General features: G+C 36.5%; 1 protein-coding gene across 1 annotated transcript in view; it reads right to left on the bottom strand.

The window, feature by feature from the left end:
- The window catches only part of ATP11A (ATPase phospholipid transporting 11A), a 135,079-nt gene that overhangs the window by 10,591 nt on the left and 97,402 nt on the right, over positions 1 to 27,086 (bottom strand). Inside the window, exons 12-26 of the mRNA XM_059835712.1 lie at positions 26,713 to 26,910; positions 23,697 to 23,870; positions 22,099 to 22,262; positions 21,865 to 21,936; positions 19,114 to 19,187; positions 18,758 to 18,861; positions 16,055 to 16,236; positions 15,097 to 15,348; positions 12,361 to 12,535; positions 11,068 to 11,170; positions 10,670 to 10,815; positions 9,637 to 9,696; positions 7,934 to 8,061; positions 6,004 to 6,139; positions 314 to 379 (exon numbers count right to left, since the gene is read on the bottom strand). Coding sequence (XP_059691695.1) covers positions 314 to 379; positions 6,004 to 6,139; positions 7,934 to 8,061; positions 9,637 to 9,696; positions 10,670 to 10,815; positions 11,068 to 11,170; positions 12,361 to 12,535; positions 15,097 to 15,348; positions 16,055 to 16,236; positions 18,758 to 18,861; positions 19,114 to 19,187; positions 21,865 to 21,936; positions 22,099 to 22,262; positions 23,697 to 23,870; positions 26,713 to 26,910 — 2,034 coding nt within the window. The remainder of the gene's footprint in view (positions 1 to 313; positions 380 to 6,003; positions 6,140 to 7,933; positions 8,062 to 9,636; positions 9,697 to 10,669; positions 10,816 to 11,067; positions 11,171 to 12,360; positions 12,536 to 15,096; positions 15,349 to 16,054; positions 16,237 to 18,757; positions 18,862 to 19,113; positions 19,188 to 21,864; positions 21,937 to 22,098; positions 22,263 to 23,696; positions 23,871 to 26,712; positions 26,911 to 27,086) is intronic.

Here is a 27,086-nt window from a genome sequence, read left to right as displayed (position 1 = left end):
CGAAACAAGATTATATGGTGTTATTACTATCTAGCAGCAACAGAATACTCAGCAGGAGATGAAATATAATTACATCCTTTGAAAAAAGGGAAGGATTCTACACAAAATTAGCTAAAAAATGTTTTTCAATTTTGACCACAGTTAAGAAGGCACAGATAGTAAAATCTGCATTTAAACTGATTTAAATCTGTATTTAAACTAATTTAAACCAATAAGATAATGTATGGTGATAGAGAAAAACCAACATAAGTAAGCAGCAATTAGAAAACAAACTCTAAGAAAGTTTCAGTGGATAAAATACAGCATACCTTACCTTCAAGGTAACCGTGAATACAAGCACAGTAAACACCACTGTTCCAAAGGTCCAGTTTCCAAACACCTATAAAAAATGGTCCATAGCAGTTATAGGTAATATTGTCCACTACTTCGCGAGTTGTCCAGAATAAACCTCTCAAAGCTATGTATTGCTTTGTATCAGGAACTGACACTTAAGCAACGACACTGAATTCTTACATGATCTATCCAGTGCAAATTGGTTTTGTTTCTCACCCTTGTGTGTACACACCTCAGATTTCATGCAGACAGGAAAAAAGCACTATCAATGCACTCAACCTAAAGTTCACAGGTATGTTTCGTAATAAAAATGAAGTGTGGCACAGTTAACAAATCACTGAGATTTGCAAACAAACTGCAGTAATTTCATCGATCTTCTTGAACATCATCTTTTCTCTGCCTCCCTCCTCTGCTGTCCTCAGAGGTTCAACAGCATGTTATACAGATGAGTAACAGTACAAGAAAGAATGTGATAACCAAAGCCATCTAAGTACACAAATGTTCTACATACATTTTAAGATAAAACAGTTCTGAATTGTGGTTGATTTTCTCTCCACATGCATCATAAAATAAAAACACTTCAGCTTTTCAAGTGGGCAGAAATGATCATTAATGCTGATGGAGAGAAGACCTGGTGGTGAATATGGTCACAGAGGATTATGTGGACTGCAGCAGCTATGAGACGACCAAGTTCAGGATCCAGAGAAATGTTGGGAAAGTAAGAAACAGAATTAGGAGAAGAATGTTTGTTTTATTCAGAGCATTGCACCCATGAAAGAGAAGGGTGCCCAAGAGAGCTGAATTATTTTGAAAGAGAAAAATGGTGAGAACTCATGAACCCTCTTCTGCTGAAATTTCATGTCTTCCTGCAGAAGACCCAGGCCCAGCAGGACGTTTCTCAATGAACAAAAAGGCAAAATAGGAGCATACAAGAGATGACAATATGGGCAGGCAGCAAATGTGTAGCATAAAAGCTGGGTACAGAGGAACAAAATCACACAGGCTGAAGCTCAGCTCAAGCTAAGATTAGTGAGGGGTGTTGAGGGTAACAAAAAGGGTATTTAAAGGTATCCTAGTTTCAAAAGGAAAATGTAAGTCCAGTGATGGACTGGTAAGGCAACCTAGTGGAAGGTGTTAAACAAAATGCTGAAGTATTCAGTACTCTGGATATTAGTCTTCAAGAGCAAAGCATGCTCCTTGCATTTACCAGCAAAGCTTGGGAAAGAAAGGAACAGCCAATAGTGTGCAAGCAACAGGTTAAGGAGTTGTTAAAGAGGGACAGCAGGGGATGCAATCTATTTTGAATTTAGCAAGGCGTTTGACACTTGACTCGGACAACATTTTCATTTAGAAAATAAGGAAGGCCAGGCTGGGTAAACAGACTACTACTTGAGTTGAAAAGTGGCTTAACCACTGGACTCAAGAGTTTAGTGATCAATGACTTCATGTCTGGTTGGCTGCTGGTGATCAATGAACTGCACAGGGACTGATACTGGAGCTGATATTGCTGAGTATCTCTGTCAGTGGCCTGGATGGTGACACAAAGAGCATCATGAGCAAATTGCCAGGTGGTACAAAAATAGAGAATGGCTGACATAATGAATGGCAGAGTTTCAATCCAGAGGGACCTGTACTGATCTGAGGCGTGGGCTAACATATCGAAGGTTATCACTCCCCTCTACTCAGCTATAGCGAGGTTGAACCTGGAACACTGTGCCCTGTTTTGGGCCCCTCAGTTCAGAAGGGGTGTGAAAAAAATTGGAAAGGATCAAGTGGAAGGCAACGAAGATAGTTAGCAGTCTGTAGCTCTCCTGTGAAGAGAGGTTGAAGGACTTACTTAGTCTGGTGGAGGGGAGGTGAAGAAACAACCTCGTAGCTGCCCACAAATATCTGAAGAACAATTACAAAGATGAAGAACTGTAACAGACTTCTCTTCAGCAACAAGAAAAATTCTGCTTGGATATTAGGAGAAATTTTTTCACCATGAAGGCAGAAAAACATTGGAACAAGTTGACCATGAAGGTTACTCTATCTCCATCCTCAGGGATATTCAAAACTGGAAAAAGACTAGACAAAGTCTTGAGCAAATGCACAAAGCAGGGAGTTGAAATGGATGACATCCAGGGTCCCTTCCTATCTACATTATTCTGTATGAGCTCACCCAGTATTAGATGCCAGGGGATCCACATGGGCAAGTGATCACACAAATGTGCTACCATAGGAAAAACTCTGAATGGACACTACAGCCAGCCATCGTATTAAATTAGGCTGAGATAATCTGATCAAGTGGGAACAGAAAATAATTTTAAAAATAAACAAATGACTGGCTGAAAGATTCATTATTCTGAGTAACCATTTCATTATTTTAAAATTACTCAACATGTGACCAAGTGTACAGAACACAAGATGAAGTACAGAAAACCTTCATCATTTTGATCTGCCTTTACTTTGATTTCTAATATAATAATTGAATAGGGTCATGCCCTTGATACAGTATTTTGTGTGCCTGGGGGTGGGGTGGGGAAAAAAATCAGTGCAGTTAAAACTGGACAGGAATCTGGTTCAGGAACCAGATTATTCAAATTATGCAAACATTCAAACATTTACCGACTTTCTTCTTGCAGTTGAATTTTTACAATACACTCATGTCATAGCTGGCATCTCTTGGAGAGCCCAGTATCTGTTTAAGTTTCTGCGTAATGAACATGTGTCCATATTTCCAATAAAAGCTGCTAACTAAATAAAAAAGTTGAAACAATGTCTCTGTCAAGCTAGATAGAAAGCATCAGGCTGCAACCAAACCCTTCACCTATCCATCTTTTTGGCACAGAAAATGAGTTCATAGCACAGGGAAACCAGACTCCATAAGGCTGCTAATTTGGCACAGAGAAAGGTAAACAGAGCAATATGGGATGGTGTGAGTTACAAAAACTCACAATCTATTTTCAGCATTGACTATCTCAAGATACTACTCATGTCTTCACACTGTGAATCATTCTTTTGTAAGTCTATTTGTTAACATCTAGTTTATTAACAAATATTTTTCTATGCTCTGCTCCCAGCCTATCTAAGATTTCCCCTCCTCCTCCTGCAACTGTACTTGTTGCATCTTCCATGTTCCAATTCATCATCCTACTCACCTCTCTTCCTTCTTCCTGTTTTGTATCCCCATTTTGTTATTCCTTTTAACTTAGTTGCTTCTACCTATCTCTGAACCCAGCTTAACAATTATATTTAATCCACTCCGCATCAAATGTTAAAATAAAAAAATCACACAGAAAATACGTTTTATTATATGGGTAAACTAAGATGACATTTACAATATGCAATCACTTCTACAGCACCTTCTTTTCTTACCTTCCTTATGTAGTTGGTCTCTGACTATATGTTTTTACAACACCAACCCTGTCATATCCAAAGTAGAACACCATACACAAAACAATATCACAAATTAATAACAAATAATAAGAGATAAATCTTTTGCATCTTAGTTTTGTTTACCAGGAAATTACTGAGGCAGGCATTTATGAAGTGAATCTAAGTAGACTTTTCCATTATTCTAGTAACATCACTCTACAGCATGCAAAAAGTTTCAAACAAATTTCTAAATACTGAGAAACATCCGGGGTGGGGGGGATTATGTTTGTGAGCAAGCTTAACAGTATGTAAATTTTCGTCTGACACAGGCATCAATGTAAGTGAAAGAAGGACACTGACTTTCTTCACTTTTTACTAGTTTTGCAACAATGATGATTAGTTCATTTCTGGAAGGAAAGAAGAATTCAAAATTTTTGCTTCAGCACCTATTTTAACAATTTGGAACCTAACTTGAATCATCTTATATAATTTATGGTATTAGTGTTACCTTCAGCCCTTTTTATCCCCTTTCCTGCTTTTTACCTTTTCCCTGTTCCACAATAACACATTGTTGTGGTAAACCTTTCAAATCTTCAAATATTTCATTGACTTTTTCCAGATGTGAGCAAAATTTAAATACTTGGAAATAAGCATCAACACCAACTAGCATTCAAGTATGTATGAACTCACGTATGTATCTCTGACTATTCCTGAACATTAACATTTTCGAGCCTTTAAATCTAAAATTGCAACTCAAAATCTTTAAGTTTTATATATACACAAGCACATGCATACTCAATGATAATGAATTTTCTAACCCACTCTGACACTCAAGAATCAGAGTGTCTCATCAAGCAATATATTTTTATCATCAAATATTAACAGAGGTATCTAGTTGTAGATATATACATTCAAAAATTGGAAACTAGGCACTAGTCTGGCTTTAGAGCTTTATCAAGAAGAATTTGATTTAATATCTGCACTAGACATAGACTAAAATTTCAAGAAGGAACCCAGTCAGAATATTTGCAATACAAACCGTTTACAAAATGTGTACAGGTATGAGAAGTCTAATTTTCAGGACTATAAATATAAGCTGATGCAGAATTTTGGACATCTAACAGAGAACATAATGGTACTAGGAAAAGAAGTGCTGCAGTGTACAGTTATGTCTAATAGAAATTCATTCTGTCCTTAGAAAAGCTCTAACAAGTGTTCTCTCTCACACAAGAAGTTAATTTCCCTGATAGATGTCACAAAGATATTTGAATATAGCATTTCTAGCAAATGTGTGCATTACATATAGGCAACAAAATTGTGCCCAGTTTATTCTCTGTCACTTTGAGGGTCTTTTCTAAAGCCATTCAAGCACTTTACTGCATAAACTGTAATAAATTTTTTTATAGCAGAGTCAGCAACAAAATGGAGGTTACAGGAAAGCAGAGAACAAAACAACAAAATGCAAGGAAGCAAAAAGCCTACTTATTTTTTAAAGTTCATGGCTCTTTACCACACCTCATATAACTTAATTTACCTTATACTCTATATAAGTTCTTTTACTTTAAGTGCTTATAAAGTAGGAATAAAGAACATTTCTATCTATAGGTTTAAGTGATATTTTGAAATAATTATAGGAAATTTTTAACTGCTCTTTAACACTTTAATTAAAGAACAGTGAAAGATGAAATGGATATCATGACAAATCCACAATAGTCTTACCATGTGAGTGCTGGTTGTCATTAGCTGAGGATAGGAAGAGAAGCAAGTAGCAAAAAGAAAAAGAAGCACACAAATAAAATAGACCAAAATATCAATGGGTAAAATAAATAAAATGCGAAAGTTCTTAAAATTTGCATTCATGTGACTGCAAAGCAAGTAGAGATAGATTATTTTAAGCTGCCATATGTAAAAAATAATTAAAATATTAAAAAGTTTGTTATATTTAAGCTCTTTTATGATCATTCATAAGTATTCTACCAAAATACTTTTGATATGTTAATCAGATATTCATCAGATGCATGTTAAGCATGAAACAGAAAAGTTACTATGTACATTCTGAAGGAATACTTGGAATTTACGATACATATTCCTCCTAAGTTGTAACTAGTCCTATGCCTCTGTTTACTGATAAATAGAATTCCTATTGCATAGTTCAGATTTTGCTAAACAGAAAACCCATCTAACTCACCATAACTCATAAAACAGTTATCATCTGTGCTGGAAATCTGGAAGAAAACAATTAAAACTATGTTCATAGCACACTTGACATTAAAAAAAATTACCTTTGATTGACTGATCAAATCCAACACTAACCTGTCCATTGCTGGTCACAATTGTGTTGTCAAACAAGAAATAGGCACCAAAGAAAAATACCACAGCATCAAACACTCCTAGGAATGTCCAATAAATAAATGCACGCCAGCGCAGCAAAGCATTCTTGGCAACATCTCTGCATAAAACGAGATATATGCATTCACTACCAGCATGTTCAAAAAGCTTAGACAAATTATGTCACTCATTGGTTTTTGAAGGAAAAACAACTGAGAGATCGCATGCAAAACCACCACATTTCCACATGACAACTGTTTAACACGTCACATCCAAATCCTTCCTGAACACCTCCTCTTTTTTTTTTAAATTTAATTTTTACTAAGCGCTTTTAACTGTTGCCTGTAATTCTCCTTATTTCAACAGGTAAATTCTCCTGTGCTGCACCAATTTACTTTTCAATCTTTTTACAAAAGGTATCTTTTTTCCAGTATTTCTGTGCATGTGGTGATCCACTGTAGATTTTAAATGGAAACACTAGAGGTCTCTGGAGGCTTTGCTTTATTTCCCATGGGATACTTTTATACAGAATGTTGTAACAAAACAAAATAATAGTTTTATATGGAACATGCAAAACAAGGATTTGCAGTTGAGTTGAAGCTTCAGGTCGAATTGGATTTTTTGAATGCTTTCCCACAAAAAAATACAAGGATTGGTCAACAATAGAACTGTTCACTAGCATGCATTTTCTTATTACAGAAAAATTTAAATATTACAACTTTAGGTCTTGCACACAGAAAGAGTATATATCAACTTGTCATTTATCATAAAACATATCAGAGTAAATCAGAACACAGTTAAATGAAAACCCTGAATTACAGAAACATTTACTACCAAACAGTACTTTCACTATATGCACTTCAAAAACTGTCCGATGACCATATGAAATAATTCCTCCCTGAAGATTAGCAATATACAGTGCAAAACCATATGTGGCTAACAGTAGCCTCATCTGGCCTAGAAGAACTGCACTATTGCCCAAAACAGCTTAGCAACAGACTCTGTTCGGTATCAAAACCTATTTTTGATCAAAAAACCCCCAACCTATTTTGATCATAATGTTTTTGATCAAATAACCTCTGCTACCTACCAAAACCCAAAAAGGTCTCTGAATGACCATTTCTAAACCGAAAACATTTAAAATATAGAAGAAAAAATAAAAATGGGGGGGTTGTGTTTCAACAGTAATATCTTGTATTCCTTTGCAGTTTCATAGGTAAAAACATTATCAATGCATTGCTTAACCTTTGGGCATCTAAAATTTCCTCTTTCCAAAAATGTTTTCCCTTTGATTACCTACTGTTACCACTCTCTAAAATGTACTGGGTTTGCAGCTACAAGAATCAAAACTGGGCACTGTTCCTAATTTAGATGGCCACATGCAGTTAATTGGCAAGAACTGTATCTCACATAGCTAAGAGAATCTAAACCAGTCACAATTTCAATGCCCAGAAGTGAGTCAACAATATGCAAAGGACAATGTTGGACACCACACAGAATACATCCTACGATACATCACTCTAACACTCAGTCTTCTTTTCTTTCAGAGTAAAAAGGTATATAGAAGAAACAGTATGTTTTCTCTTTTTAAAATACTTCTGTTGCCCATGGCTGGAGGAAATACAGAATACTAAAATAAATCATATTTTGATTTGCAGAACAGTAATTTCTATTTTGCTCTCACTCACTAATGTGGCAAATGAATGGTGTGGATGGTAGTATGTAAATATACATGTAAAAATATATGTGTATCTATTGTAATTTATAGACTGTACATATGGTCTTCAACCCTTCTGTTGCAGTGTATCTGATGTTCTACTGCAACCTTGTACAGAATCCTGAAGACTTTGATTATAACAGATACAGATTCCACAACTGAACAGTCAAACTTTGGGGTATAATGTATTAATTTTACCTGTATAGGGAAGGCTCTCTCTTGAGTGTGTCTGCACTGACATGTTGTTCCATCAGACCGTACAAGAGAATAGGAAGGGAAGTGAAGCTGATATTATACAGTGTTAGATACGCAGTATCGTATAAAGTCTGTAGATGGAAAATAATTCAATCAGCTAGTTTTATTTTTAAAACATGATCCACTGCATGACACTTGATTTACAATGAATGAGTCAGCTTCTTCAGAAAAAACAAAACTATATTCCTTTATAATCGAGGCAAATATCCTTGAACAGCTGCTAACTGATATAAGACATAACTCTGTGCTTGTACCCTATTCATCTGGAGGAGAAAAGGCCAACTAAAAGATTGATTTAATAGTCTGGTCCACATATTGGCCTCTCCTATGGTTTCAACTGTAAGACCAACTCCCAACTACCCAAACTGAACAACAGCAGATTCCTGTAGAGGCAGAAATTCCTCTCTGGTACATCCACCCCTCCTTTTATCTCCTCCACATCTGTATAACATGGAGACATGCAGAGAGGAAGGGGGAGCACTCCAGAGGTTCTTCAGCTGTGGGTGACTGCCATGTGCTGTACAAAGAAACACCCCAACATGTCTTCTTACTTCTGAACTACTTTTTCATGTATGTATCATCATTGTAACTAGCACTCAAACTTACCACATCACCCTATAAAAAGAATTGTTTATTTCCGAAAACCTATCTGGTGATCATTTATGCTGTAAAAATTGCTGTCAAAACCCCCTTATTGATTCAGAATTATCTTTAGCACTTAAAAGAACAGGAAATTTGACAACTAAATTTTCATCAACACATCCTTTCAGATCTCAATCCTAATAATGCTTGATAAAAACCTACAAAGTTTTCAATGGTCATTTGAAATGAAAACCAAAACAGACAAAAAAATAGTTCTGTCATTTTTACTCCTCCTGGAGCTTTCTTTTGAAACATTCCACAAATTCAAAGCAACAGGACTATTTTCTCCCAATTAAATCCTCCTCTTGTCCAATTTAATCCTGAAAACTTAATCCTCTTTTTGTCTAAGTCCAGTCATTCATGCCTTTGTTTTTTGCTCCCTCATTCAGAAGAAAGAAAAGGTAGATTTTTCTGCACAAATTAGATGAGAGCAAAGGAGAAAAGCAAATAAACAAAAATTTAGAAAGGAGAATACTAGATCCTCTCCTGAATGATCACACTTTTCTGGTGAGCAGCAGTTCACTTTTTCTCCATCTTTCCGTGTTTATTTTTCCTTTTTAACTAACTGTATGCCGCTATTTGTCTGAAGTTTGCAATTCATATCTGCACACCCCAGAGAAGACTAGTTTATCCTTCCATTTTCATTCCGAGATCTGAAAATTAACAACTTGTTCAATTACTTATCTTTCAGGATTGCCTCTGTCCATGTTCAATAAGCTTAAACCTAACAGACATTTCACTTTGCATTTCCATTTATAAATTTTGGTTTCCTGTATTCTTTGACTTTGAAAATAATATTGCTTTTATGATAATTCGTAAAATTGATTTCTGTAGCTTAACTGCAGTTGCCACTGAAAACTATATGAACCAAAAGCGGTGCTCTTTTTAGAATGTGTAAACTAATCTAGAAAATTTCTCAGCTGAACAGGCACAGTGTTAAAGGATCCATTTAAAAAAAAAAGCCAAAGATAAAGTGTGGTAGTGAGGGAAAAAGAACAACTAACCTGTTGTGAAAACCCACAGAAGAACTGATATAAAAACTGAGGAAAAATGAAGCAGACATTCTGAAAGACAAAGTGACCAAATAGTTAAGTGAAACATAAGCACTAATTTATATGCTGTACAATGCTATAGCTATGTACATCATAGTTTTATAACACTAGTAAGAGTAAAGGTTGCCAGAACAGTAGAAAGACGTGCATACACTGAACATGAACATTCTCATCCTACAGTAGCACTGGTAAGAAAAATACTTCAAATATTTTGAAAGTGAATTTATAAGGCTACAATTTCAAAATTCAAGCGCAATGAATTTTGCAATCCAGGAGCACAGCTCAGTTAAGGCAAGGCAAATAAGGCATAATCCACAGGAGGACGCAAACTGTGATAAACAAGCATGCATAGTCTGGTTAGCATGGTTCCCAGCAAAATAATTTTAAGATGTTTCCAGCTGTAACCCCAAACTTCATCCTCTCCTAACTGTACACATAGTCAAACCTTGACCTTGAATTATCTTCTGAAGGCTCCTTTCTATAATCTTCCATTGTTTACTGAAAGAACTTTGGATCCCAACATTCAGACATAACAAAACTGTCTAAACAGGGGGATGCACATTACAAACAATCTCCACCTACACTATCCTAATGAATTTACAAACTAATCTAAATTAAGTTATCCTAAGTTCTCAAATACTACTTCCAACTTGATTTAAAAAGCCACTGTAGAGACAACCCAGAAGGTACTGAAAATAAGTAGAACAGTCTGTGTTGGAATTTGTAAGAGAGAAAAAAAAAGAAGACAAGGCAAATTTTACTTTTAAACATACCATAGTTCTTATATAACTATATTTTGTAATCTGTTTCATTTCATGGTCTGGATAAAAACAATAACCCCATTTCAACTTTGCATTTGGCAATCAACAAAATCTCTTCATGGAATTACTGCTTTTTTGTACCATTGACTGCACAAACTGTATATAGTTAGATATTACCATGTAAGTTTTTGATATTTATGTAATTAGAATAAGCATTCTCCTACCTTATAAAAGAAGTATTGCACAAGTTCAGATATCCTAACATAATAAAAATGCCCATGAACAAGCAACATTTTTTTCAAATGTTTAAATTTAGGTATTGCATAGTCACTGTTTCTCGCTGCTTGACGACCTTCTTTGCCAATGATTCCTTTAAAAAAAAGTGATGAAGCTGTTTAATAACTGAAAAACTATTTCAAAGATACAATTATTTGAAAAATTATATAATAATACTATGACATTGATCTAAAAGATCACCACTGTATCTCATAAAATTCCTGGGGTAAATTCACTAAAAGTTGTCTATAAAAATGTATAACCTGATTCTTTGACTGCCTGTTTTTAAGAATTAAATGTTTTTTTGTCATTTCACTTGAATTAATATTCTAAAAAGCACACTTACCTATACCAACATGTGCTTCTAGAATCATACTGACATCATTTGCTCCATCACCAATTGCTAATGTGATAGGATGCTCCTTTGATAACTTAATCAATTTTACAATCTGGAAAAAAATAGTGTTAAAAACTCTTCTCTGTAATGGTTTGCTTATTTTGCATGAGTGTATGATTAATTAAAAATGACCAACACAGTTATATAAGAAATTCTGTGAAGGGACACAAAAACAATATTACCCACTGCAACAGCTATGCATAACGATCACAGTAGCTTCTTCATATTAAAAGTATTTGTTCTAAATATAAAATAACATTTTTCAAATAATTCCAAACTACTTTAAGCAAGAGGGACAGGAGGAAGGAAGAGCAGAAGAAAGGAAAACGTTGTTGAGATTGCTTAATGCTGTGTAAGTGCATTAATAAATTAAAAGGGTTACAGAGACTGAGCGTACAATTTCAAAGAAATCCTGAAACTAAAGACATGGAAACTGTCCAAAAATTTTATTTCAAATCTTGCCATTATAAATGGCCACCTCTGTAAACTGGGTACCGAGTCACCTGCAACTAAAAACTTCTACAAAATTCCAGACAGTTAAAAGTGCTGGCTAAATACATTTGTTAAAATGAGTAATGGCTACATATGCTGTACCTCAGTACTGAGAAAAAGACACGATAGTTTGAAAGGAAAAAGGAAGTGTATATTCCAGTGTTTGTTTCCTTTAAAAGTTCTTCAGCTATATTGAGATGTTAAGTAAAGGAAGGATATGTTTTTACTTGATACAAACTAGTATACAGCAGTCAAGAAGTACTTAAAAATGATAATGCACACATTTTGCTGTCTGGATTCTTCTTTCTTGGCTTCCCACTTATGTTAAAAAGAGAAGAAATATCACTCTACAGTAATAAATAATGCAGGTTCTTGTAGTATCAACAGATAGTAGACTATTCAAAGCTTGTTAGGTTAAAAAGGAAGCAATTAGTTCAGTTCACTAAATATGTTCATTTATCAGCATATACCAACCATAAAATTTGCACAATATGTACATAAATCAAATTCAGGTGCACAGCTGGGTGCCATTTCAGCATACCATTATCTAAATTGCTTGCCAGTAGAAATTTTCCCCTCTCCCTTTTTTTTTTTTTTTGCTTTTTCCCTTTTAGAAGATACAAAAGTGAACGGTAACATTTTAAGCGAATGGTAACATTTTAAGTTATTGTAATAAGTCATACAGAATATTAACTTTCAATATTTACACATGTGCACAGCTAACAAACAATTACAAAATGAAATACAAACCTGTGCTTTTTGAAGAGGTGCCATTCGACAGCATAACACTGCACTGCAGTTCCTGCAAATTTCAAGAAAGAGCTCTCTGTAGTTACCAGAGCTCCCATCTTGTCTTGGCTTCATTATTAATGATAATGCTGCTCCATCAATAATTAAACCATAATCTTGCATATCAGTTGAAAGTCTGTTCAGGGATAAAATATAAACTAAGAGTCACTGTAAAATTCTCAGGCATATTTTAAATTTGGCAATAGTTCTTTTGTGAAAATTAATTAATGAAAAAATTATGAGTATGGAGTACTGCAAAATTAATATACTTCTAAAGGAAATTCCTTGTATAGGACTGCTATTTATTACATTTTAAAATTCTAGATTACGTTGAAAATATTCAGTGCTTCACCAGTTCAAAGACAGAAATCTGATACCTCAGTGACTTCACCAGTGAGTATGAGTGTATAATTAATGACCTTTCAGTTTGGTTTGAAAGGGTTCCAAGAACTGCAGTGAGGTAAACTGAGTTGCAGGAAGAAAGTTAATTTTGTGGCACATTCCATAATATAGAGAAAAAAGTTAAAGGGAAAGGCCTTAGGTACTCTGAAATATACTCTGATGAAGAAAATAACCTTGTTTTTCAAGGGTCTACGTTTAAGGAAGTAAACCATGCTTTGAAGGAAATGCCCAAAAGAGACTTGTTGGCTTGGAGAGATAAAGTCATTGCCCACATTTACAGTATGTATACTTTGCATTTAGTGTGGTGGCTAAGTCCAGTACAGGTATACCTGTAATTATAATATTATAATTATTATACATTTTATCTATAATATTACAATATATTATTACATATTTTAATTGATTACAGGTGTACCTGTAATAATTTGGACATTGCTAGAAGAGTAGCCGTGGTCACATGAAGCACAGTTTACCACAATAGTATATGCTGAATAATGGGGGAAGATGCTCCACACTGAGTGCCGCGCTACAAGAGCGGTTTTCTGCAGCATCCAAACTAGTTATTTCAGAGCACCCTTGCATCTGCCTGCCTTACACAGCAGCCTCAGGCTCCAGCTCAGCAGTGAGAGTTGTACAAATGTACATTGAGGTTTACTCGTGCTCTAGTTTCAGTGCTCCAAGGTTTTACTACTGTGTGTGGATTTTCAATGAACATGGTTTCGCCAGGACTAATGTTTGTGATATGTGCAATATTTACTAGTATTAATGCATTTTAAGCATCTCCATCTTCACTACTAGAACACAAGTTATTTTTGACACATTATATAAAGTACTGTAAACTGTATTTCATAACAGTTCACAAATATTTTCAGCACTTTTGTTACCATTGGCACAAATTGGCAACGCCATTAGTATACAATGATATCCACCAAAAATGTATTACTACTATTAAATTCAGGCAACGTACTGAACGCTTGATGTATTACAGTGAAAGATTTTCAGCCAGAATTGATCATCCAGGCAGAATCCTACTATTGCTATCTTAGAACATTCTCTAACTTTGGAGCCAAAGACAAAAAGTTCTGATGAGTCTTAATATGTCTAGAAAACTGGCATTGCATAAAAGGTTAAACAAACATGTTTAAACATATGTTGTAAGACCTGTGGGACTTAAGCTAAATATGGTACAGATGACATACAGTAATACTATTTATTTAACTGAATATACAAATATTCTTGATTAGACCAATGGGGTTTAAAGTGTAAGGAGAGCTACGAAAAATGCTCTGGCCCAGAGTTTAAAGCTGTAAGGCTAAGAGTTTTAGAAACTCTGCTAAAACAGTATCACAAATGCTTGTTAGCTTGTTTTTCCTTTACTTCAAACTTATTACAAATGCATATAAAATGTACTTCCTAACTAGTTCCATATTAAAAAGAAAAAAAAAATCAAATATGGACCATTATGTCCAAAAGACCAGTAACTTCTTTTCTTAACATATTAAGATAAAAATGTTTTAGAATCCAGTTCTTCGGTTTTTACAGTGGAAAAAAAAGAGCAAGTAATGTGTACCAGCTACTAAGCTTCAAGTAAGTAGCCTAATTTACTACCTGTATGAGGCATAATTTACATTATACCTTTTTTTTTTGCTTTTTAATGCCATTTTCTATCTTATACCATGTTATGCTTCAAGGAAATCACCTCTGTATACGTGACACCTATCCTTCTATGGATGTTCAAAATACACAGAAGTCAATGTTTTCTTTATAATTTAGGGCACTTCAGGTATTTTTATGTACACCAGAAGATTTGGTACTATGCTGTTGCCTGTCACCTGTCTGTAAATGCAATCTTCCCTAGAAATAACACAGTAGGGCCATACAGTGTTCCTCTCTGTGGCCTCGGCCTTATCAAGAAAGTCACGTCACATACTAACTCTAATTACAGGAATATATCATATCTGCTTCCTTTTTAAAAGCTAGAAACAGTATTTTTCTTTACAATAATTTTTGCCAAGAATATTTTTCCAGTGGCAAAAAATCTCTAATTACAATGTCAGTTGTGATTTTTCTTTTAACAGTTAAAGCAGTACCAGAAATGAGATAAAGAATCATGACTGAAAATTTAAACTTATGTGGAACAAACTTATACTTAATTGCCATACAATAATTCACACTTTAACAACAGAAACTGAAACATAGTATGATGCTGCTCTTAAGGTAATCAGTCAATCATTTAATTGTTTATGAAACGCACAGAAGCCCATTCCTGGCTTGAAAATTAAACTTTTTCCTTACCCTGAGAAAGTATCCCTGGTTAAGCTGCCATTGTGTCTTAGGACAGTTTTGCTCAGGTCAAAAAGCACATCGTGTAAACTCTGTTCCTCAATTTTCTTTGTGGTTAGCTCAAGTATTTGGGTATTTCTCCGGAAGAGTTTGCAAGCATAGCAAGTAGCTGCAGCAGTCTCCATTTTGTCTCCTGTCAGAACCCAAACTTTAATTCCAGCTTTCTGGAGTGCTTCAATAGTGTCAGCAGCTTTTTCTTGTAGTCTGTGGAAGTCAATTGACAACATACATTGATAGATTGCTTGGAAATGAGAAGTTCAGGGGTCCTTACTGAAAGGTCTCCATAACCAAATAAAAAAACTCAGTGAAAGTTATCAGATATAAGAATTTTCCCCAAGGTGTGAATCTAAAATTGTTTAGGGGAGTAGTAGGTTATAAATAATTAGTTTTGATACTTTCAAAGTGTTCGAACTTTCACCTTTCATTTATATAGCCTGAAAGACAAGATGCTTCATTCCCCAGACAAGTACTTCACTTAAAACATTTTCAGTGCTTTCAGCTAATGACATCAAACAGTGAAGTACTGCTGAGTTATTCAAGTCACCTCCCAGTTTTAAAAAAAAAACCTCAAAAACTGTCTGTTAAGACCTAAAGATTCTTCCTTCATTTCCTCAATAACCATTTTGTAGTTCTTTCCTCCAAAACTTTTCTCTACAATTTGTTCAATAAGGTATTACATGAACTGCATGTAAATGGCTTTAATATACTGATTTTTGTACACTTAAATATTGTTACTAGCTTATTAAATTATAAAATTACTACATGTAACCTTAGTAAGCTAAGGGTATGGAACTGACTCAAATAAAGGGGTTTTCAAATAAATCTCTAATCCAGAAAAAAAGAGTTACAAGTGAGTCTTCAACTACTTTGGTAACATCACTGAACATCAGAAATTAAGAAATGTACTAACCGATCTTCAACAGCTGTAGCACCAAGTAAAATAAAATCTCTTTCTATCTTCTCATACACTTCTGCCAATTTCTTTTCCCGGTCCTGGAGGGCCAACTTTGCATTCTGAAGCAGCTTCTGTGCATTGCTATATTCTTCTGCCGTGAGCTTTTTGTATGCAACGCACAATGTTCGCAGTCCCTCCTAAAGAATGTAATCAAAAGAAACAAAATGCCTCTTAGAAAACGCTTCTTAGACTTCTTGCTGGTGTTTATGCTGGAATATTTGAAAAATTGGAATGATTTTACTATTAACATGAAGAGTCCCACTACTCACTTTTACAGTGAAGTGAGTATAGTATAGACTAGTATGGTATAGTCTAGACTAGAACATGGATCAGCTTGATTCTGTGCTCCCATGGAAGCAGTTACAACCTGAGAGACAAACCTCAGTCCTCCAGAAGAGAAACAGCTCAGCCACCCAGCTTGATGTATGAAATTACCAGGGAAAGGAGAGTCAAGGTAAAGGTTACCTTCCCCATGTATATAATTAGGCAGGATGAATCAGAACAAGTAACAATAATATAAATAGCAGCTCTGCAGAGTCTGATTTTGATGCTGTGTTGCAGCAGAGACAGGGACAAAATATCACAGAGTGTTGAAAGTGAAAATCCAGCTGTGCCATTTCAGTCAAATGAAAACTAGACTTTAGCTGTGGGTGTTTCAGACTAGATCAGACTTTTGGACCGTGTGATGAATAAAAAAGGGACTATACAGACTGTGTAACGCAGGGAAAAAGCTGCTATAACAAAGAAAGGAAGTTTTGCCACCTCAAGTATATTGCCTCTCACAACACCATTTAACTGGCACTGTATCTTCATAAACTTCAATACAGGAGATCTTTGAATAGTTACATACTACCAATGCAAAAAGGAGAGATATTAAAAAAATCTCCCTGACTCTTGCTATTTATAAGGGCAGGTGCCAGGTGGCTGCCTGCATCTTCGTTCAGAAGCTTCTGTATGGAGGAGCCAGCCCTATTTCCAATTATCCAGGATGAAGAAATAGCTCTTGGTCTGGATTTCTCTCTTGACAGACATTGGATGGCTATGATATGCAAACACTTCCTTCAGTTTCACTAGCCTCCTTCACTTGTCATTATCAGACAGCTGTTTCATATAGTAAAGCTTAGCAAAACACTTTGGCAAGAGTTGTGAAGCTTCCCTTCAAAACAAAAGCAGGTAACATTGTAGGTATTTTTTTGCAAATCTGGGATAATAATTTGTTTTCAGTTTGCATACTGGATGCCAGCAAATTTTAGCCTATTTGTAAGACTGGCAGTCATATTCCATTGTAATGGGTTCCACATAATTTTGGCAGATTTCAGTATTTTAAAACTCTAAATACCACCTTTTAAGTAAAACCAAGTTCTGACTTTCTTTTAAAGGTGATCAGGCAGTTCATAGTTCATTTTTAGCATGCAAAAATGTAAGTATAAGGATGATCACTGCACTGTTTCCCCATAAGAAGCGCATTTGTTGCCACACTGTGCTCGAATGGATTTTCTCTTAAGAGCTTGTAAAGCAATCAAAGGCAGCAAATCACCAATTGGTAAGTCTGGAGACTGAAAGCAGGGATGGGATTTTCAGTGAAGTTTTTCACTTTTCTTTCCTTCAAAAGTTAACTCAAACCACCACAGTTGTGAAAATGCCATACTAAAAAGCCAATTGATGACCTCCGGTATAACACACTGTCATGCATATCTAATGCTTTAGTATCTCACAACTGGTGGTCACAACCCCATGCAATGCTACAGGCTTGGGGACGAGGGGCTGGAAAGCTGCCCAGAGGAAAAGGACCTGGGGGTGTTGATTGTCAGATGGATGAATATGAGCCAGCAGTGTGCCCAGGTGGCCAAGAAGGCCAACAGCATCCTGGCCTGTATCAGAAATAGTGTGGCCAACAGGAGCAGGGTGATCATGCTCCTGTACTGGGCACTGCTGAGGCCACACCTCGAATCCTGTGTTCAGTTTTGGGCCCCTCACTACAAGAAGGACATTGAGGTGCTGGAGGTTGTCCAGAGAAGGGCGATGAAGCTGGTGAGGGGTCTGGAGCACAAGCCTTATGGGGAGGGGCTGAGGGAACTGGGGTTGTTCAGTCTGGAGAAGAGGAGGCTGAGGGGAGACCTCATCGCTCTCTACAACTACCTGAAAGGGGGTTGCAGAGAGGTGGGTGTTGGTCTCTTCTCCCAAGTGACTAGCGACAGGAAAAGAGGAAATGGCCTCAAGTTGCACCAGGGGAGATTCAGACTGGATATTAGGAAAAATTTTTTTACTGAGAGAGTGGTGAGACACTGGAACAGGCTGCCCAGGGAAGTGGTGGAGTCACCATCACTGGAGGTGTTCAAGGAATGTGTGGACAAGGCATTATGGGACATGGTTTAATGGACATGGTGGTGTTGGGTTGATGGTTGGACTTGATGATCTTACAGGTCTTTTCCAACCGTAGTGATTCTGTGATTCTGTGAACTGCATTTGGAAGATGAGATGGAGGACAGATTCAAATAAGGGAGTAACACAGACTGCTACCCATACCACCTGTGTGAACTTTAGCATAGAATAATCTTGGTGCCTGGGAAGACAAATCTGTTACCAGGTCAAGCACGAAGACACTTTTTTTTTTTGGACACTGATATCATATGAACAGATCAAAAAATGGAATCTTACCACTGCATTGCGTTCAACTCTGGATCGTATTTGGTCAATTTTGCCTTCTTTAACTCTAGGAAATATGGAAGAATCTGCTCCCTTACAAAACAGAAATATATCACCTGAAAGAGACAGCATATGGATTTCAAAATGGCCAAATCTATCTTTCTTCAAAAAACCAATACAAATTACTAAGTCTTCAAAAAGATTCCTTGCAACTTTTTTGTAACTTTTGCACTCATGCTGGTACACGGTCCCCTTTTTTATAAAGAAAGGCATACATACTGTGATTAATGCTTAACTGTTTGATAATCCCAAAATAAATTCAAGTGAAACAAAAACATCTAAGAAGAAACAGAATGTGACAGCCCTACCTGTTGAAGATTTAACAATTACACTCATTCGCCGTCTCACAGAATCGAAACTCAAAACCTCTAATAATTCAAACCTGAAATGGAAACAGAATATTTTTTAAACAACTCAGCTTTTCCAGATCCTTAAACTGGTTATTATGACTTCGAGCATATCAAATAAAACATGACTAACATAGAAAATTATGTTGAGTACTATGGAATATGAAACTAGTACAGAATGAAACAGCAGCTTACAAATAATAAAGAGGGGAGGTCCTCAGCTCGTAATTACTTGAAACCGAACTTGTCTGCATGACATTCGTGAGCATCTTTGGACATATAGTCAATATAATTTATAATACTGTGGTGAACAGAGTTAAATGCAGTTGGCGACCAGTCACAAGTGGTGTTCCCCAGGGCTCAGTATTGGGGCCAGTTTTGTTTAATATCTTTATCAATGCTCTGGACGAGGGGATCAAGGGCACCCTCAGTAAGTTTGCAGACAACACCAAGTTGGGCAGGTGTGTTGATCTGCTTGAGGGTAGGAAGGCTCTGCAGAGGGATCTGGACGGGCTGGATCGATGGGCCGAGGCCAAGTGTATGAGGTTCAACAAGGCTAAGTGCCAGGTCCTACACTTGGGTCACAACAACCCCAGGCAACGCTAGAGGCTTGGGGACGAGGGGCTGGAAAGCTCCCCCGCAGAAAAGGACCTGGGGGTGTTGATTGACAGCCAGCTAAACATGAGCCAGCAGTGTGCCCAGGTGGCCAAGAAGGCCAATGGCATCCTGGCTTGTATCAGAAACAGTGTGGCCAGCAGGAGCAGGGGAGTGATCGTCCCCCTGTACTGGGCACTGGTGAGGCCACACCTCGAATGCTGTGTTCAGTTTTGGGCCCCTCACTACAAGGAGGACATTGAGTTGCTGGAGCGTGTCCAGAGAAGGGCAACGAAGCTGGTGAGGGGTCTGGAGCACAGATCTGATGAGGAGCGGCTGAGGGAACTGGGGTTGTTCAGTCTGGAGAAGAGGAGACCTTATCGCTCTCTACAACTACCTGAAAGGAGGTTGTAGAGAGGTGGGTGCTGGTCTCTTCTCCCAAGCAACAAGTGATAGGACCTAAGGAAATGGCCTCAGGTTACACCAGGGGAGGTTTAGATTGGATATTAGGAAAAACTTCTTCACTGAAAGGGTTATCAGACACTGGAACAGGCTGCCCAGGGAGGTGGTTGAGTCACCATCCCTGGAGGTATTTAAAAGATGTGTGGATGAGGCGCTTAGGGACATGGTTTAGTGGTGGACTTGGCAGGGTTAGGTTTACAGTTGGACTTTATGATCTTAAAGGTCTTTTCCAACCTAAACGATTCTATGATTCTATGATTTAAGCAAAAGACTAGAAGAAACCTTGCAGTAGAGCACTATACTGCTTATAAAGTAAGTAAATTCCTACCTATAATACCTAAGCATAGCCTTAGAACTTGAAATGTGTAGGTATTAATGCAGAAGTCTTTATTTAATATTTTTCTAATTTTGACTATTCCTATCTTCCAAAAGTGCCTACCTATTTTTGTGAATCTTGCTCAAGTGTTGAGTGACAAGTTAGTCAAGTGAAAAAACAATTTCTTTTTACTGGCTTTAGGTTTGCCATTGTTTTTATGATTTGATTTTATCCCATGTTCATTTCCTTTCTAGGAGGAAAAATGAACACAAGCTCTTGTTGTACTGTTTCTTTATAATTCATCAGTTTACATACTCTTATAATTTACTTTCTTGTCTTAATATGTTGCTTATAAAATAGATATGCTTATTTAATTAGAACATTCAGTTCTAAGTCCTTACAATAGCCTGTGATTCAAACCTGTGCAAGGCCACAGTGTTTATTTCATTAAAAGTTACAACAGATTATAACAAGGTGCTGGATCAGGCCTATGTCTACAAACTGTGATGAGTTTTGGAGAAAATTCCTAATTATTGTACTGCTTTCATACATCACCAAATTATACTGACTCCAGTTCTTATGAGTTGAGCCACAAAAGTCTGAAGTAACGTTCAGGAAAAATCATCCATATTCCCCTAAAAGGGGGAAGAATAACAGCAGGGTTCCTATGTTTGTGTCCAAGAATCCCTGTGTAGTTTGCAGAGTACACATGCAGGGAGACACAAATATACAACAGCCTTAACCAGTAGACATCTATGGAAATGTAAAGTAAGATTTTCAAAAGTATGTACATCCTATTAAACAGCTGTACTACTTAAATGTTATTGAAAATTTTGCTCATATTATGGTCTACAAGATTTATTCTATATGTCAAAGGAAAACCACAACAAAAATTACCTGTTTTCAATTTTCTTTGCACCGGCAATAAAAATTTATTCTATAGATATTACCCTCCTGTAAATTATACGGATTACTTGTGAACAACAAATAGGGTACATACCATTTTCTCTTAAGAAAATATTATTTACCATATAACAAAAAAAAAACCCCATAGTTCCTAGAACTATTAGGAACTATTATATTAGGTCATGAACCCCACACCACACTGCTGTTGTTGTATTAATATTTCATATTGCATATACTATCAAACTAACAGACTAAGTGAAAATATAGAACTACAGGGTCTATTAAAATTATAAATATTAGTAGATCATTTATTTTTCTACTGAAACGTACAATTTTTGACGTTTCTGAATTAAAAAGTAACGTATAGGGAAAGAATGATTTATTAAACACATCAGTAAAAACTCATCAGTCTTGTTATATTTTTAACCACTCACTTCTCTATGTTATTTTCCCGATTTAAGATCTCCATAAAATTGTCCTTCAGCCTTAGATAGGTGTAACCAAGTCTGTAAAATGAAACACACATCAAGAGAATGAATACAACAAATACATAGTTACCTGTAGATGATTTGGTGTTTGTTATTACAATTTTCGCACTGAAAACAATTTTGAACTTCAGTGATTATATCTCTAGATTAAAAAAGTATAATACCTAATTACACACATACCTCTGTATTCCCTCAACTAAAGCAACTTCATCAGGTGATGACGAAATATATATACAAGATCTTCTTGAGAGCTGGTTTTTCTTCAATCCATCTACGCTGTCATCATCTTTTACCTGAACAGTGTGGCAAAGACAAAGAGCTCGGAAAAATAGGTCCTCCCTCTCCTAAAAAATAAAAGGAATGGTTGTCATTATGTGTGATCACAAGTTTTCAAACATTCCTTTGAAAAATTCTCTTTTGGAAGGTTAGCAACATCACTGATAACTACTATTTATTATCAGATAAAGGCAGTGTCACAGGTCACCTGCCCTTTACAGGGAGCCAAGTCTTTCCCAGTGGTAAACACACAACTGCTTAATAGCTGCTAGTGCTCCTAGCATTGCCATGCAAGTCAAGCTGTTGATGCCCAAAAAAGATAGCATGCCATCTTTTGCTTCCTCTGAATGCCTAGATATGCCTAAAGGTTTTTTTCTTTACTTTTGCTTAAACTGTAGCAACCTGTATTAAATAGTAGTCAAGGCACAATTTTAGGAGTCCTGAGTCCAGACAGAGGGATGCAGCACCTGAAGCACAAGTGTTAACAGGCTTCACAGATTTCAATTTCTTACACAGCTTGAATGCCTCTCAGAGCTATATAAAATAAAAGGAGTGGGTACGTTTTGGCAGCTGGAGCCAACAACTTCTATAAAGTTTCAGATGGTTTGGTAATGACAGCTTCCGACACCAGAAAGAGATTTCCGTTTCATGGATACCTGGCTGTGTTCTACCTGTATCTTTGTATCTCAATCTTATTCTTCTGTGCTGTTCAATACAAACTGTCTGTGTCACTGTAATTCCAAGACAAAAACACAGTGTACCTTGGGACCACATTCTGAGGGCCTTGGGTGAGAGCCATAAGGCTATTGAATTACACCAACATATTTTAAGAGGCCTTGTTTTGCCATAGTGAAGGTATGGCCAAAGTATGATTTGAGACTGTATTGATATATTTTAAAATATAATGTCCTTTGGCTATGATTATCCTGCCCATTTATACCCTGCTCATCAGTTGGCATGTGAAGTCTCCTCAACTTTCAACTAACTTTGCTTTATATGGCAAAAAAACCACAGCACATACATCCTGTGTGTAGCACATTCCAGATGTGGCTGTATTAAGTCACATTTAGAAGTAATTTAATTTGATCATAAATTATTCTCTGGCCACATCTTCACTCAGTGATGACTAAGTAAGTGTTTACATTGAGTACTCATCTTCCCCCTTGAGGAGTTTCCTGCCTTGCTTTCCCTATTGTAGCTAATGTTAAACAGAAACCAGCTATTACATTTCTTTAAGCTATTAACCAGAGAAAGTTCTATATTTTTGGGTTTTATTTAATTCAGTTTTACAACTGCCGTAAACTGGGCAACTTCCTATTAAGCCTTTAAATCTTACTCTAAACTAGAAAAGGAAAATGTCTATGTTGTGATTAATTTCCTGCCATTATCTACTTTGATGAGTGAAATTCAAGGGTGTTATATTTGCAATACTCCCTTCATCAGCACAGTTCAATTTTCATCTTTCATTTTAAAAAACAAGAACCTAGAAAGAGTCATCATACCTTTCCACTTCCTCCTGGAGAAGAATCAATCATATCAATGCCTGTACAATCATGGAGAATTTGGCCATTGCAGATAACATGTGGTACATAAACATGCCCTTCAATGCAACACTCTACAAATTCCATGTTGTTTTCAGTTAATGTTCCTGTTTTATCTGTGAAGACATACTCAATCTGCAAATGAGCACAAATTAAGAACAGCAGGAATATGAACAGAGATTTTCCAAGGTCTCTTAAAACTGAGATTATTACTGGGTTACACCTTCCTTTAAAGATCCTTATGCAGGCTCTTTCAGAAAGGAAGATAATTTCTTTTGGGAGTCATCTTCCATGGAAGTGTGGGCCCTGAAAGATTTTATCGTGCAAGAGTATCAGCAAAGCTATCTTTTGCCTCATAACACATATAAATAATGTGTTTAACCTACTTTCACTCTTCTCTCAAGTTCCTTTTTGGTTTTTAATGTCTTTCTTGCTGCAAGACAGTATTTATGGAAGCAAAATGCACACAAATTCAATTTCCCGAGGATCATTATTTAATGTATGTGTCTGGATTTGGATCAGTTACTGTCAGAATGATCCTTAGGGTAGTATCAGAATTCCCCACTACAATTATGTTAGCTTAAATGAGGACTCTGGACTAATGGTCACATACAGTTATACACATGGGCACTGTTACTGCCATGGAAACATTCCTTTTGTCTTAATATTGCATTTTTAATTAATCTGATCTTTTACAATGAGCCCCAGCATTTAAGGTTAAAAAAAAAAAATGAAAATCTGAACTATAAACCAGAACAGCTAGACTAGCACAAGCTCAATTTTGGATATTGGATGTAGGTACTGTATACAGATTGCATGAATATATTTGATAAACTGAGACTATTACATAAGGATAGGAATTAAACACTGGAGGAAGGCAATTATTTAGTATTCATCAGATTGCTTAACAAACTTCAACATTTATCAAGTGCATCAAACAAAACCCAAATTTTTGCTCAGTCATAAGAGAAGTTGTTAAATATGTGAACTTTCCTCCTAGACTGACTTTTCTAATATTCATTAATCTGAAAAGGCAAGCTTCCAAATTTTCCAGTGGTTTGTTATCTGTGGACACAATACCCGTATTCAACTTTTTTCAAAGTGGCCAGGATTTAGATGGATTTCTTTCATCTCAACTCCTACATTCAGTTTCATAATACATTTACACAAGATACAAAATGCTATCAAGCAGAAGTCTTTTATTCATTCAGTTTGGGATCAACTCCCGTTACATGAAAAAAAGGAATAAAGTGTGTATATCACTATGACAGTATTTACTACAACCACGAATAAGGATTCACATTCAAAGCCTTCATTAGAAATACGATGTATAATATCTTTCAAAAATGTAGAAGCAAAATTTAGTTAATTGGATTCATACTAATAATGCTAAGTACTGATGAGGGTCCCATTCTAGGGACGACACTTTAAATTTAGTAAGTTATTTTTCATAACAGAATCACAGAATGGTTGAGGTTGGAGGGCACCTCTGGAGGTCATCTGGTCCACCCACCCTGTTCAAGCAGGGCCACCAAGAGCTGGTTGCCCAGGACCATGTCTGGACAGGTTTTGGTTATCTGTAAGGATGGAGACTCCACAGTCTGCCTGGGCAACTCAGTCACTGTGACAGTAAAATAGTGTGTCCTGATGTTCAGACAGAACCCCCTGTTTCAGGTTGCACGCATTGCCTCTCATCCTGTCACTGGACACTGCTGAAAAAAGCCTGGCTGCATCCTCTTTGCATCCTCCCTCCAGGTATTTATAAACACTGATGAGATCCTCCCTGGACCTTCCCTTCTGCAGGCTGGACAGTCCCAGCTCTCTCAGCCTGTCCTCACATAAGAGATGCTCCAGTCCCTTCACCAGATTCCCTCCAGTAGGCCCATGTCTCTCATACTGGGGAGCCCAGAACGGGACACAGTACTCCAGGTGTGTCCTCACCAGTGCAAAGTAGAGGAGAAGGATCACCTCCCTCCACCAGCTGGCAATACTCTGCCTAATGCAGACGAGGATACCATTCACCTTCTTTGCCATAAGGGCACATTGCTGGCTCATGCTCAACATGGAGTCCAGCAGGACCCCCAAGTCCTCTTCTGCCATGCTGCTTTCCAGCTGGGTACACTGTGCCCTGTCATCCATATCATTGATGATCAGAATTGGACCCAGTATTGACCCCTGGTATACACAGCTAGTTACTGGCCTCCCACTAGACTTTGCGCTGCTGACCACCACCCTCTGGGCCTGGCCATTGAGCCAGTTCTCAATCCACCTCACTGTCTGCTCATCCAGCCCATAATTCATCAGTTTCTCTAGAGACAGTGCTGACTGTCTCCCATAATAATAAAATACTTGGTACCACCTTTTATCCAAATAGATATGTGTCCCTAAAAGCTTAATCAGTAGTTTGGCTATAGAAAAATAAGAAAATATATGATCTTATTTATTTATTTGAAAACCTATGAAAACAATTTTAATTAACAGAGATCCTAAATATTTTCTCGAAAAATATTCATGCGTATCTGTGTCAAGGTGATGATTTACTTAACACAGAATACTAAACATAGAATTTCTTTTGGAAAATGAGAGTGACAGTCAATCATTTTACTGGATGAAACTTGTGTCTGGAGATTTGGTGTCAATCTAGCCAGAAAAACAAGGGGGTTTTTTTACCTGACTTTTACTTTAAGGAAGTTAAGATGCTTAAATAATCTCCCTCTATAGTCAATGCAGAGAAATCACTACCTTCTTGAAGTGTTTATCATTTACTAATACAGTAATACTAATTGACTTCCACTGACTGGCTGAGAAATGACAATTTTTGATTCTGAAATCAGAAGAACTCAAATTTTACTTTTAAAGTTAATCAGCACTAAAGAAAATGCACACTAAACTGCAAAAAAAAAATGGAAATGACATTTTTAAAATAAAAAATTATGGTAGAAACAGTTGAAAAAATTTACCATCTGATGAAATTTACCTGTCCCAGCTCTTCATTGAGGTCAGAAGTATTCACCAGTGGTCCTTCACCTGTGTCCTCATCAAACATTTCCTCATCCCATGTAAGGAAATAAGAACCAAGAAATTTCTGCATTTCCACAGTGACATACATGGATACAGGAATAATGTAGTTGAAAAGAACCATGAATGCAAGGAAGTCTGTAAAAGCTTGAAGAAACTGCCAAAGAAACAAGATGAAAATACTAATTTTTCCTGTACCATCAAAACTCAAAAGATGACTACATACATTTGCAAATTATTTTTTTCTAGTAACTTTCAAACAGTAAACAACAGCTTTCACAGCTCACAGTTCAGCACAGGATGTATACCTTCATGATTTTATAACATCACAAC

This window comes from Gavia stellata, chromosome 1 (genome assembly GCF_030936135.1).
Source record: "Gavia stellata isolate bGavSte3 chromosome 1, bGavSte3.hap2, whole genome shotgun sequence".
Taxonomy (NCBI): Eukaryota; Metazoa; Chordata; class Aves; order Gaviiformes; family Gaviidae; genus Gavia; species Gavia stellata.
This window is presented reverse-complemented; position numbering and strand designations above follow the sequence as displayed.